Source organism: Aspergillus saccharolyticus (assembly GCF_003184585.1).
Source record: "Aspergillus saccharolyticus JOP 1030-1 unplaced genomic scaffold BP01scaffold_3, whole genome shotgun sequence".
Taxonomy (NCBI): domain Eukaryota; kingdom Fungi; phylum Ascomycota; class Eurotiomycetes; order Eurotiales; family Aspergillaceae; genus Aspergillus; species Aspergillus saccharolyticus.
Window position 1 is genome coordinate 265,708 of NW_020290613.1, and position 13,884 is coordinate 279,591.

The 13,884-nt window shown below is 51.6% G+C and overlaps 4 protein-coding genes across 4 annotated transcripts; 1 reads left to right on the top strand and 3 right to left on the bottom strand.

Moving 5' to 3' along the window:
* Positions 1-2,144: 2,144 nt before the first annotated feature.
* On the bottom strand, positions 2,145-3,571 carry sun1 (SUN family protein UTH1; the record flags this gene model as incomplete). Its single annotated transcript, XM_025577131.1, has 3 exons — positions 2,145-2,186; positions 2,262-2,638; positions 2,695-3,571. 3 exons carry the CDS (start codon positions 3,569-3,571, stop codon positions 2,145-2,147), a joined length of 1,296 nt encoding a protein of 431 aa, XP_025434773.1.
* A 182-nt stretch (positions 3,572-3,753) lies between these two features.
* BP01DRAFT_112640 (uncharacterized protein) lies at positions 3,754-4,437 on the bottom strand. The gene is made up of 2 exons (XM_025570329.1): positions 3,892-4,437; positions 3,754-3,785 (listed from the first exon to the last, which is right to left on the bottom strand). The coding sequence occupies exon 1, from the start codon at positions 4,351-4,353 to the stop codon at positions 3,985-3,987; it is 369 nt and encodes a 122-aa protein (XP_025434774.1). The 5' UTR covers positions 4,354-4,437; the 3' UTR covers positions 3,754-3,785; positions 3,892-3,984.
* A 5,056-nt stretch (positions 4,438-9,493) lies between these two features.
* On the bottom strand, positions 9,494-9,973 carry BP01DRAFT_112662 (uncharacterized protein). The gene has a single exon (XM_025570330.1). It carries the CDS (start codon positions 9,904-9,906, stop codon positions 9,622-9,624), a length of 285 nt encoding a protein of 94 aa, XP_025434775.1. The 5' UTR covers positions 9,907-9,973; the 3' UTR covers positions 9,494-9,621.
* Positions 9,974-10,343: 370 nt separating this feature from the next.
* BP01DRAFT_371036 (uncharacterized protein) lies at positions 10,344-13,438 on the top strand (the record flags this gene model as incomplete). The annotated part of the gene is made up of 4 exons (XM_025576645.1): positions 10,344-11,515; positions 12,146-12,437; positions 12,532-12,700; positions 12,855-13,438. 4 exons carry the CDS (start codon positions 10,344-10,346, stop codon positions 13,436-13,438), a joined length of 2,217 nt encoding a protein of 738 aa, XP_025434776.1.
* Positions 13,439-13,884: the final 446 nt, after the last annotated feature.

Sequence of the window (13,884 nt, forward strand, 5' to 3'; positions counted from 1 at the left end):
CGACTTGGAGGAGGGGGTTGAGCACAAAATAATTCAACCGTAGGGGAAAAAAAACGAGAAACATTGAAGAAAAGGGTGAAAGGATGTGTGGTGGAATGTCCTGCCCCGGAACGGAGCGTCTCGTCCTTCCAGCGCGGAAATGCACGCTTACAGTCCGAGACGCGTTCGATAGGCGCCGGCGAGAGTCTCAGAGCTCCACCACCGAGCTTCGCGCAGCAGCCTTGGATTGCATTGACACCGCATGGTGGTTATATTTATCAATGGAAAGAGGGTTTGAGAAGTGGCCAGACCCAAAGGCACGCGAACAATTTCTCTGCTGGATGAAAAGTCTGTCCGTTCTCTCTCTTTTTTTTATCTCTCCACCATTGCATTTCAATACTTGTTGTTAACTGCCACAGGCAAGGGGTGGGGATGGATTGGGGAAGTTTGAGCCTCGACACCCCAGGCAGGCAAGGCGCGTCGCCGGCACTCGAACCAGATAACGCGTGGCACGTGATGTTTTATCACGTGAACGCGTGACGACTGCCCTTGCCTCGCGCGGGAAGAAGCTGTCATTCCATGACCTCAACAGTCAACACTAACTAGTTAACCTTGACGTCTTGCACAATCTCCCTGACATATACTACTAATGTACTAAAACTTGCTTGCATCCTGCCGATCGATCTCCAGCCATCTCTTCCCGATTACTTGATAAATGTCTAGGATATTCCCCGAGGATCAAGACCATGTCGATGACGAGGATGAATGCCTACATTTCACCGCACGCTTCGCCCCATTCTAAATGAACCCTTCGCGTCCCAGCCTCCCCGTTGCTTCAAGGCCTGGTCCAGTCTTCAACGAGCACACCGGAAGACATCACCACCCTTCCCTTATCCCCAGTTCCAGGTCATGCTTAAATACCACACTCCCAGCCAGCCCAGGACAGATCGGACTTTAGCACCGTCTGCAATTAGAATCCAGACGCACTTCTCGTTCACATACAGATAGTCCACCGCTAACCCCCTCCCACAACTTTCGAATCAGAAAATCACGAATAGATGAGATTCACGTACATTTCTCCTCGTAGTTGTCACCAGGTAAACGAAACCCACCGCAAACCCCAACCTCCCCGGGATTCAGTAACTAGTGGGGATCCACTTATGTATGCACATTCCAGAACCATCTTAGATACAGTAGACCGTGCATGACGCAGGTGGGGAGGGCCGCGGTGTGGAATGTGTATGATCATCTGTCTATCCGTTTTACTACAAAGCCTTTTCCAGTCATCTTCAGCCATCAGTCTGGTTCGAGAATAAGGTCATTCGCCTGCCTTCAAATCGGCCGAAACCTACAAAATTAATCTTTTCTCGCTTGTGAATCGGAGAGTGTGTACCGTGGTCGGTACCGGACTCGGTTGCGGATGATGTGGATGCAGAATAGGAAGATGGTGGCTGCGGCAAGGATGGAAATTGCAATACATGCATGCCCTTACCCGCCTCAGATCCCGCGAGAGAAGACATGCCCAACACTCCGTACAGTCGAGCAATCGGTAGGGGAGGCGAAAGCCACAAGCCCGATGTGGCAAGGTTGGTTGCTTGGTCCGTCTTCCCTTGCCTGGTAAACTCCGGTTTTTGAACTCGAGCAAGAAAACTTTGATGGAAGTGGGTAGGTACTAATGGCATTGAACACTTGTAGGAACCCGGAAAATCATCAAAGTGAATTAGGTAGGTCATTTCGATCTGAGCAACATGAAAAAAAAAAAAAAAAGCAGCAGCACTACTGTACAGGATATCTCGCTAGGTTACATCCCACGCTCCACAGAAAGATTAGAAGACTGCGGCCTTCAAATGGGAAATCAGTGTTACTTGGAGGTAGAAAAAAGGTAAAGAAGCTAACCACAACCGCCCCCAAACAAAGGAAGGGGGACGTTACAAATGTGACAGGTGCTGCGAGCTCTTCCACGTCACATAAGTATAAGATACTAAGATACACGAAGGAGATAGCAAGCACACTGTGAACGGTGAATCATGATCAAGAGTGAAACAGAGGCATGAGAAAAAAAAAAGGTCTTCTATTTGCAATTGTGCCTTTGTCGGTACGGGGCAGCCGTCGGGAAGCATAAGACGATGTTTGACTACCCTGGTTGCCGCGAACGGTCATCTACTCTAGTAGAAGACATAGGTGGCGGAGCCGGAGAGGACCTCGACCTGCAGGTACGATTAACAAATAGGCCAGGGGATTGCCACAGGAGTGGCCCAAAGCAAGGGGCGGGGAACACTTACAGTGCAGCCGGAATCGTTGGAGCCAGACTCGGAATAGAAGACACCATCCTCATACTTGCAGGAGCCACTCAGGTCGTCACCCTCGATCTTGACATTGTAGTCCAGCTTCTCGGTGGTGGTAGGGCTGTTCTGGAAGATGGAAAGCCACTTGCCGTCGTTAACACCGACACCGAGGTTAATAGGGGCCCAGTTGCCGATAGCCTCGGAGCCGTTGCCCCACTGGCAGCCCTCCTCGGTAGAAACACCCTTGGGGTTAACGTAGTACTGAGCAGAGGTAATCTTGCCCTCCCACTTGTAGTAGGTCTCGCCATCAGGGCATGTCAAGGGCTGGAGCGCATTGTCACCGAGGTGAAGAGGGATGGTCTCGGACTCGGTACCTATAGATTGAGTCAGCAACTTTTCATGAGCGATGCAAATGATGCAGGGGACTCACCAGGGTAGTCAGTACGGCAAACAGCAACACTCTCGCTGAGAGTGTTCTGGACGTGAACACCACCAGTGCCCTCAATGCAAAGCTTCTTGGACAAGCTGGTGTTGGTGAGGTAGAGCTTGCCGTTCTTGCACTGGATGCCACCAACAGACTGTCCAGTAGAACCCTGAGCACTAGGCCACTGGGACTTCTGGTATCCCGCGGGGCAGGCATAGGAGCACATAGCGCCGCTGGTGCAGCTATCGCCAGATACACCGGTGGTGATCTCAGTCACGACGTTATCGGAAATCGTCACGTACTGAATACCGGACCAGCCGCCAAGTCCGAGGTAGTCAAGGGCGATAGCACCGTAGTCAGAGGGGAAGGTATCGCAGTCCAATTCTCCATCGGGGAAGTCCGCATCCAGGCCGGTGGCGGACGAGGAGCTGGATACGCTTGTAGAGCTGGCAGCAGCCGCAGTGGAAGAGTAAATGGCACTGCTGGAGCTCCAAGAGCTGCTGGAGCTCCAAGAGCTACTGAAGGAAGTGGCCTTAGCGACAGCAACTTCGACGAACTCGGCAACGGAGCTGAGGGCAGGAGCTGCGGTGGTGGAAGTAGAGGTCGAAGCGGCAGTAGTCGAAGAGCTGCTAGAGCCATTGCAGACATCAGGCACGTCCTGACCAGAAGCCCAGGTCAAGGTCTTGTCGGCGATACCCTTGCACACTTCCTCAAGAGTGATGGTCTTGCCGTCGAGAACATAAGTGACCACAGTGGGACCAGCAACGGTGACAACCTCGGCCTCAGGGTTGCGCTTGTGGTGGTGACGGTGCTGGTGGTGGTGGTGCTGGGCAGCCACCATGGAGGCCGTAGCCAAGCTGACAGCAACGGCGTTCAACTTCATTGCGGTAAGTTCGTGTGTTGCACAATTGCACAGCGGGGTATCGTGTTAAAAGATCGATGAACTCTGTATATGCTGTGAAAGAGAATCTCGTTAGTATGTGCCTCAGAGAGAGTGACGATCACCTCAGTGCATTTGCCTGTGCCACACAAGAAGACTGTCTTGATCCCCGCCGTTCATCAGGCAGATTAGGGAGCGTGAGAGACCCGCGTTGCGACTTATCATGTGGAGATCCATGGCGGCCTCAGCCCACGTCGCGCAAGCACTCCTGAGTATGGCGGGTCGTGGCAGAGGGAAGTATAAGAATTGACAGTAACACCTACCGCAACGTCACGGCAAACCAGTCGCGCGCTTTTGCCAGAAAGGAACAATTCTGTACACGAACTGAAGGTGTAGCAAAGGGATATGAGAGAGGTTCAATGAGTGGAAAGTGAGAATAAAAGGAGGTTCCCCAAAAGAGCGTGCGAGAGAGAAACTAGTCCCTCTGGTCGGAAGGAAACTGAAACGCTCAGGGAAGGCGAAGAAATTGGAGAGGGTCGCGAAGAGGGAGGAAGAGGAGAGAAAAGGGAATCAGAAGGGGAGATGAAGGGCAGAGTAAAGTATGGTCGAGAGAGTAAGCGGCTTAGTCGATCCGGTGTTGGGAACAGGGGTAAGGTTAGTTCGGTAGGTGTGAAAAAGGGAAAAGTTGAAAGGAGGGACAACAAGACACTAAAGCATGCGCGTAGGTCGGTGGTTTTTTTCCCAGGGGCTGAACCATAGGAAAAGTGTTCTGGTGTGTGTGGCATTTGGCTGTGAATGAGTGGACAGACCAAAAGAAAGGCAATATTTTTACACTAGTAGTAGTAGTAGTAGTTGACCATCGTTGGCGATAATAACGGGGGGGGAGTGGGAGGAGAAAATAATATTAATATTAGGGGGGCCCACATGGGATAGAGTATTAGTAGTTTAGTGTCCGGTCATGATTCAGTACTCGGATCTTACAATTCCAGTATTCTGTTGGTAATTGGTGTTGATTGCGATCTTTCGATTATCATATTATCATGGGTATACTTCACAGTTCTGCTAGAAAGTCGTTCAGATAAGGCGAGAGGAGATCTAAGGAATGCATAAGGCACATTCCGCGATGTTTCCCCCTCTCCTTATGACAGGGGATTGAGAAGTTCTTGACAAGAATTCCACATTCTTCATCGCGAGTTGTCTTTAGACAGCAGATAGGGGGCGGTAAGTACAAAATCCCCCCCTCTGTTCCCAAGCCAAGTCCGCCAGGATCAGCTCGCTCAAAGCATGACCATCCACAAGGCAACGTGAGGACCTCTCAGGATTGCAGCCAGGAAGTGGGGATGGGGGAGAAGAGGGGCCAGGTTCCATCCTCACACTCACAGTCGGTGTTGTTTCTCTTCTGTTGCTTTGGCAGATAAAAGCCAAGACTCGGGTGGACTGTCTGGAACGAATCCAACAAGTGTAAGTGACCGAACTTGGGGGGAATTCGTGGGCGACTCATAAAAATCCTTGCCTATTTTTTCTTCCACTGCATGTTTGGAGCTTTCCTGTTCCTGACACTCTTTTGCTTGGCGTTTGCCGAAATTAATTAAACTCTCCATCCAGTAAGAAGTACGATTCGGCCACCAGCCGGGGGAAACAGACTTTGCCCCCATTCAGGTACACCAATCAACGGCTGAGGCGCTGCCGAACCATTGCCACAAACTGGCCTACCGTGGAAATGTCTCATGTCTGATCTCAATGTTGGCCTGCATTAGTGGGCGCAGTCGGACTGGCGGCCGGGAAAAGGAAAAATAAAGAGAAAGGTTAATCAGCAGGGAATTGTGTAACTAACTTAGACAGGATAACAACAACAGCAACGAACAGATGGACTACCGCTATGTGTTGTTCTTGCCAGATAGCTGTTGAATGTACTATGCTGTCGATGACCCATAGCAAGGGTCCAATTCAACGAATCCTTTCGCCACTGGCAAACACCAAGCGCTTCGGGTAGTGATGTAACCCTCTCCAGTATTCTGGATCTTCAGCTGTTTCAGCTTTCCAGGTACCCCGACCTGCAGTATTCGTTCTGTAACGCATTACTGATGACCATCTTCTTACCTCCTACTCTTTCGGTCCCAAATAAGTTCAACAACAACGGAGTACTTGAGTGATCTGCACAGTGCGCGAGTCTGGCCAAATAGGGGCCTCTGATATTTTTAAACCCTTATCAACCTACTCTTAAGCTCTTATGTGCTCGGTGTTATAGCTCACCTGCGGGACCCCTGCAGCCGTTTTTAAACACCCTGCAAGTGTGATGATCAGAATCCCTGGCGACCGATCCGAGGCACTTTACATGTCATACGTTTAGATCGCCCAAAGCATCAAGCGGCTGAGGACAGCCTCTTGAGTATAAATCCTCCATATATAGTAGACACTAATTATACTTCCAGGCGATACTCTCATATATGAATCATGCCGCCTGTTAGAGTGTAGTTTATATTCAGGGGCAGCTTCAGGCTTTCCAAGAGGAAGCCAGCTTGCTGTGTTGATGAGATGATTGCAGGTCAGTTGGTGCAGGCAACGTTTCAGAGTCGGTCGCAAGCGCTTGGCTTGATCGTTGACAGTGTACCAACGTAGGCTCACTACCGTTCTCCACTATAACTGGACGCTACTACATGTCATCTTAGCGCCTGCTTGTGATCTCAAGTATGAGTATAACAATTCGGCGATGCTAATGAGGCATTCGGAACTTTGTTGAATGCATGCGACTAGATGTTGGTAATGCGAGATCCGATACTCGACGCTAGGATAGGTGATGCACCCTGACATTCTGCATTGATTAAAAGATGTACTAGAAACAGGTGTGCATTGATATAGTCGCATTTGAGAACTGACTATGTTCTGTTTAGTTGAGGGTCGAACTTGTGAAATTCGTTTGGGACGCTTCAAATATGCGGGATGCTAGACAACTCCGCGTAAGACTAATCTCGCAGGTCTCAATCGCCGTTAGAATCATGAAGTGACGAGCAGCAACTTGAGGATGCAACATACCCATTTTACCCGCTGTTGCGTTGTTCCTCAATTGACCATCACTCGGGGTGCTGTTGACAAGTGCGGGGTATTGGTGGCACGGAAGCTGCAGGGCCTTGTCGGGACTGCCAACAACAACAACGGCAACAACAACAACAACACCACGCCCATCTTTTACTTTAATAATCGTCTACAGTGATCTCTCTTACGGTGTTCTATGCCGTGATGCATACGTGCGAAAGAAGGAAATGGGTTTGTTTGTCTAGCATGATTTCAACAAGAAGCTTCGCTGATTGTTTGGTAAATGTATATTCCGGGCGGCTAGATCCCCCTTCTTCAGAATGCTGATAACTCGACAGGCTATCCTAGCACGTCAGCACGTGAAGAGTGCAAATATCGTGAAGACCTCCACAGATGATCTCAGTTACCACTTAAACCATGCCAACAGTACAGGTGCTGATGAAAATTTCTACTTTCATACAGTTTAACGACGCGATCCCTGTACGTACCTGCATCGTAAGGCAGATTTTATATCCAGAAGATAGACAAGCTCTCGAGGCGGTAAAACCAATTCAAGTCGCCAAACATATCTGGCCCACTGCCAGTGTTTGAGTTTAACAATACGACCAGCCTCATTTCAGCCCCTCGGACCCCGGGCCTTTTTGCAAACACAACATCTCCCCGAACGTCACGCGGTCCGGGTCCATGCTGATGAGATCTCCAGGTTCTGCTGGACCCTGAACGCCCTCGTCGGACAGCCAGCATAACTTTTACAGATGGCGGTCTGTGAGGGTTGAATCTTGACCAGCACGACCCGTTTCACCATTTTTCGACGATACCGCTTCCATACATACTGCTTCTGAAAGATGACTCTTGAATGCGGCCTAAGCCCAAAGCTTGGCAACAATTGATTACACTGCACAGTACGCCAAGACTGGCTCATCAGGGGCTTTACATACTGTACTTGGGGTATATTGTGTGTTGGCTACCACGGGACATTTTCTCTGAGGGAAGAAGAGCTTGAGGAAATTTTTGTTCCCTGACGGTGACTTGAAGCTTGCGTGGCTTTACTCAAAATTTGACGTCGGTTGTCTGATGCCAAGGAGTCTGCAGAGGTTGACCGCGTGGTTCATCCATCGCGATGAGCTCCTCGGACTGGCCGTCTCCGCCCACAATACGGAATGTTGGGGCCGACAAAGTCAATATTTTGGGTGGAGAGAGTCGTTGGCGTTTGGGTTCGTGGAATGACGAACAGTCTAGCAAATGCCCTTGCTCCAGAGGGCAGGGCTAGAAGGTCACTAAGGTGTAGGTAAAGGTACGTATAAGGGGGGAGGGGGGGGGGAAGATGGAAAGCCCCGAGGAGGGTGGGGATTTGGGGAAGGAGAATCCAACCGAGACTTGCTTAGCCTGACTCCCGCGGCGGGGCCAATCTCCCAGATTGGCAGATAAACACAGCAACCGTACCTTACTTCAAACCAATGCACCAACGGGCTGCAGGGAGCACTAAAACAAATCTTAGTTAAAGGATGGGGTCGCACTACCCCCGACCGGGTATATTGTGAGGGGCACAATCGTGGGAGTGCGTTTTATTTCCACGCATGCTCGCTGTCTCGTGCCATATCTACACCTGCTTGTTGACCCGTTGCGCTCCCCACCTCTCCTGTCCTCTTTGCCGTTGCCCGTTCATCCAAGGCAGACTATTTAGTTTTTGAAGGCGAAGCTAAATCGCTCGAACAACTCAACTATTGACGTGGACCTCACCACGGGAGTGTGGTACAGGAGATGACTGGTTCCATGCTCCGTGCCATTGAAGGTATTCAATAGGGGCACTAGCATTGAAGTTTAAGCTTGTGTTCACCTATCATTCGTGAGCAATCGCTGTTGTCTACTCGTATGCAGAGGTAAACAGAGCAATTGCACCTATCACCGAGGCAGTCGCTGGAGCAGTAACCCCGAGACCCGAAGGAAAAAGTTATTTTTCCGCTAGATAGCCGGCATCATGCGTTATTGATTTTTAAGGCACCGATGACATCGTCGTTGTCCTATCAGCAACTATCTGTGCCTGAACCACTAAGTCACCGACCTTCCCCTATCTACGAAGTCCTGTACAAGCTTCGGTGCATGTTTTCCACCCACTGTCTCCTGCGCTGATGACAAGTGTACGCATTTTGATTGGCTTCAACGCGGAGGACAACCAAACGGAGCCTTGAAAGAGCAGTGTACTATCCCGGAATGATTTTCAAAAGGTCACTTAACTTACTAGTAATCCCTGAGCATGGTTAGTAATTGGATGTAAAACACGGGAAACAGGCATTCGACTCCCTAACCACTAGGACACTACTGGGAGGTACTTTACAACCAGCTACACCAGCCGAATTAATGGCCAGACAAGTGGGTAAAGGAGCGGTCGGTTGGTCATGTGGCTTGTGCTCGGTTCTTTTCCATACCTCATACCTACTACGTAGTAGTCAAGTACACCAAGTCTGATATACCTCCTTTTCTTCTACTTGACATTTACTTTCTGCAGGTCGAATGAAGGAATACTCCGAGACTCAGTCCCTGGTTTCTCCTCTCTGCAATGGGCCACATGGTCAATGCGCATGTGTTGACTTACCATTGCACAGGACTAGCTAGCTCTCATCTACTCACTATCAATGGCCCAGGGTCATCTAGTCCTATCGTCGTAAATATGAAATCAACTCTCGAGCATATGGCTCACCCGTCAGGTTACGGAAGACTTTACCGCTCAGACTTATTTTTCAGTTGACGGTTTCGCGCGACCGGGTCCTCCTCTACGGTTGTGCGACGTTTTCCTGGACTTGTACACCTTGGGATTAGTGGTGCTGATGGTCAAATCACTCGGATTGTTACCATTGGCATATTTGGGAGAAACACGTTCAAGACCCTTGAAGCACCGTATCGCTGCACGTTTGGACGGTTCCCTGATATACGCAGCGAGTATGCTCAGGATATGAAAAACAGCAGCAATCAATCATCCCTAGCCAGGGTAATGGAGGGGGTGCGTGCATCTCCGGAACCCTTTACAATGTTGCTGGGCTTCTAGGATGAAACATGCAAGGGACCAGCCACCAGATCGTGAGCACAGATCCGTAAGGCATCACGTTCGCATCGGGGCGTGCTCTTTGAGCATGAAACCTCTGATCCCCTCGGGCTGTGATCAAGACAATGGACGCACAAAGCAATGAGGTAGACCGTCTAGCCCACCTTCTCACACAGACGAGCTTAAATGCTTGTCGGATCTGAGTCGACTCTGGTGATTTTGTGTAGACATCGTAGGATGTGGTATCTCGCAGGGGGGAAAGCATTATGAGCTGGAATGAGTAGAGTCCGCGTTGTTTCACCACGTCATGTCTCCTACGCACTGTGCACTACTTCAGTGTGACAAAGCAGTGGTTTGCGTGACTACCTAACTAACTTACTGTTAGTAGACTCTCCTTCAGGCTTAGTTAATGGCTACGAGCATATACGATCACATGACCGTGACGAGACGCACATGACTAAGCAAGGTCATCCACCGCCAAGACCGGCAATATGTGCTTACCGCCTTCCCATGAATTTTTTTTTTATCATTAGATTATCACGGAAGGTCGAGCCTTGTCGAACTCACGCAACATTCCATATCATCTCTGCAAAAATGGGGTCCTCAACGGCTTTGACGACTAAGGCGACTTCGGGAACTCCCTATCAGCTCGATAAGAGCCAGGTGCGTACCAGTTCCTCAATCTCGCGATCACCATTCACAATGGGGTCGATTGAGGCGCTCAAACTAACGGCTGTTCTGCAACAGGTTTCGCGAGCCTCGGGTGCCCTTCTGCGCCACATCAAATCGACGCAGGTGGAGAAGGAGAAGTCTGCGGCCAAGAAGACGCTTATCGGTGACAACGACGAGGATTCGGATGGCGACGAGAGCACCCCGACCAACAACGAGGCCGTGTGGCTTGTCCTCACGACCAAGAAGCACGTGGTCGACAAGAACCGCCTGAAGCCCGGCAAGATCCCGATCCCCCACTCGCTCAACGCCTCGTCCTCCCTCAGCATCTGCCTGATCACCGCGGACCCGCAGCGCGCGGTCAAGAACATCGTCGCCGACCCGTCCTTCCCGCCGCATCTGACCGAGCGTATCGACCGGGTCATCGGATACACCAAGCTGCAGGCCCGCTACAACAGCTTCGAGCGCCGCCGCCAGCTGCTCCAGGAGCACGACGTGTTCCTGGCCGACGACCGCATCATCATGCGCCTGGTCAAGACCCTCGGAAAGACATTCTACAAGTCCAGCAAGCGGCCCATCCCCATCCGTATTGCGGAGATCGAGAAGGTCGATGGTAAGAAGGTCAAGAAGGACGTCAAGGCGAAGAGCAACTCCAAGGAAGAAGGCAGCGCCTTCGCCTCCCCGGCGGTCGTTGCCAAGGAGATCGAGAAGGCGCTGAACTGCGCCCCTGTGCAGCTGGCCCCGGCGACTACTGCTGCGATCCGCGTGGGCTCGTCCAGCTTCACCGCCGAGCAGCTTGCCGAGAACGTCGACGCGGTGGTCAAGGGTCTGACAGAGAAGTTCGTGACAAAGGGCTGGCGGAACATCAAGGCGCTGCACATCAAGGGCGCCAACACCATGGCCATGCCCATCTGGCTGGCCAGCGAGCTTTGGGTCGAGGAGGGCGATATCGTCGAGGAGGGTGCCGAGGAGGAGGAGACCAAGGCCGTTGCCGGCAAGAAGCGCAAGCAGATTGCCGCTGTCGAGGAGGAGAAGCAGATCGAGACCCCAAAGAAGGCCAAGAAGGCCAAGGCTGCCGAGGACGATGAAGATGCCTTGACGCTGGCCGCAAGGAAAGAGAAGCTCCAGAAGCAGAAGGCCAAGGCGTTGGCAGATGGAGCGGCACCCACGAAAACCGCGGCCGGAGCTGGCAAGAAGAAGAGAAAGTCGATTCAATAGTCGGCTACGTCCTATGCTTGCTTGCTTACTTGCTTGCAAAAACCAAACATATTCAATCAAGTCTATACCTCCGGTGTTGTTTTGATTTCTCACGGACATGTATCTGAATAAGCAATGGGTTGTTTCCTGTCTACCGGCGCTATTTTCCAGTTTCTGTTTCTTATTGTTTTTTTTTTTTCTTTTTTCCTTCTTTTTTTCTATTGTTCTATCATATCAGGGCGTGTACCTCAATACCCCTTGGACGAATGAAAATCAAAAAGTTCTTTTTGCATATTGTGCGTAATTGATCCGTATAGTTGGCGAAGGGAGTCTGACACATGATCAAAGGATTGACCGAGGAGTAACTTATTGAAGTAACCGAACAAGCCGTCCGTCGGGAATTTGCCCGTATGGCCCGTCGGCGGGTTCTGCGGGCGGTCAAAGACAGTCGATCCGACGATAACCTTCAATTCCATTCCCGAGACTCAACTTATTGCTTCCTCCCCGCCTTCTTTCTCCTCACCTTTTCTTACGGTCTCTCAACCCGCTCCTCCCCTCTCCTCCCCTCCTCTCCTTATCCTCCTCCTCTCTTTTCACCGCCATCTCTGTCCAGCCATCAAGATGATCCCTCTAGCAAGACGCTCCGTGCTGCGCGCCGCCCGCGCCCAGATCCTCCCCTCCATGCGCACCACCACCGGCATCTCCTCCGCCGCTCTCGCCCGCCTGCTCTCCACCCTCGCCGTCCTCGAACAGCGCGACGGCAAGCTTCAACCCTCGTCCCTGTCCGCCATTGCTGCAGCCCAGAAGCTCGGCGGATCCATCACTGCCTTTGTGGCCGGCGCCAATGTGAAGGGGACCTCGGCGGCCGAGGCTGCTCAGATCAAGGGTCTGGACAAGGTTGTTGCCGTGGATAATGAGGCCTATGAGAAGGTATGCTGCCAGTCTGGATAATGAGACAGCCCCTCGCATTCTTCCTATCAACATCATCGAAACAGACTAACACAAATCCACCGGAAACAAACAGGGTCTCCCGGAGAACTACGCCCCGCTGCTCGTCGAGAATATCCAGAAGGGCGAATACACGCATGTGGTCGCCGGCCACTCGGCCTTTGGCAAGAGTCTTCTGCCTCGGGTGGCTGCTTTGTTGGACGTGCAGCAGGTTAGCGATATTACGGGCATTGAAAGCGAGGATAGTACGTCTTCCTACCTTTTTTTTTTTCTTTGGATATGCATTGCGAATGTTCCCACTCATCACTCTCTCCGGTGTCGGAGAAGACAATTTCCATCAAACCAAACCACATCCACCTACCGCCAGAATGCTAACCTCACAACCCACCCGGATCATAGCCTTCATCCGCCCCATCTACGCCGGCAACGCCATCCTCACCGTCCAATCCACCGACCCCATCAAGGTCCTGACCGTGCGCGGCACCTCCTTCCAGGGCGTCGAGACGACCGGCAACTCCGCCCCCATTGCCGAGGGCATCGACCCGCAGACCCCGCTGCAGACGGAATGGGTGTCCGAGGAGCTGGCCAAGTCGGAGCGGCCCGACCTCGCGACGGCGCAGCGCGTCGTCTCCGGCGGCCGCGGCCTCAAGTCCAAGGAGGAGTTCGACCGCGTCATCGTGCCCTTGGCCGACACCCTGGGCGCGGCCATCGGCGCCTCGCGCGCCGCCGTCGACAGCGGCTTCGCCGACAACAGCCTGCAGGTCGGGCAGACGGGCAAGAACGTCGCCCCGCAGCTGTACCTGTGCGCGGGCATCTCCGGCGCCATCCAGCATCTCGCAGGCATGAAGGATAGTAAGGTCATCGCCGCCATCAACAAGGATGCCGATGCGCCCATCTTCCAGGTCGCGGATGTCGGGTTGGTCGGGGATTTGTTCGAGAAGGTGCCGGAATTGACGGAGAAGTTGAAGCAGCAGCAGGCGTAGTTAGTTGCCGGTTGTGGCTTTTCTTTCTTTTTCTACTGCGGTATTGAGCTTTATTTTGATTTCCCCATACTTACCATCATGAGTTCGGTTTACATTTTCCTTTGTGTGTTTATTTCTGGTATGGGTAGGTCTAGATGAGAGCATGACGGGGTTGAGCCAGGAGGGAGGAGTGAGGTACATACTTACCAATTGATTGATCTGAATGTATTATTCTCTCCACCATACTAGTACCTGGCTCGCTGTACGCACTAGCTTGCTGTAGTCAGGACAGTAGTCCGTAGTACCTATCCTGTTATATAGCTCCATGCTTGACGGGCCCATGATAGTATAGGTATTTTCTTCGCAGAAAAGAGAGACAAACAGATAATAACCATTATTGTGGAAAAGAAACATCATACACAGACAAATAATCATTAAGTCCCAAAAGAACATACACACACACACAC

Coding starts and splice junctions, on each gene's coding strand:
- BP01DRAFT_112640 (XM_025570329.1), bottom strand. CDS start 4,353: ATGCCACACACACCAGAACACTTTTCCTATGGTTCAGCCCCTGGGAAA.
- BP01DRAFT_112662 (XM_025570330.1), bottom strand. CDS start 9,906: ATGCTTTCCCCCCTGCGAGATACCACATCCTACGATGTCTACACAAAA.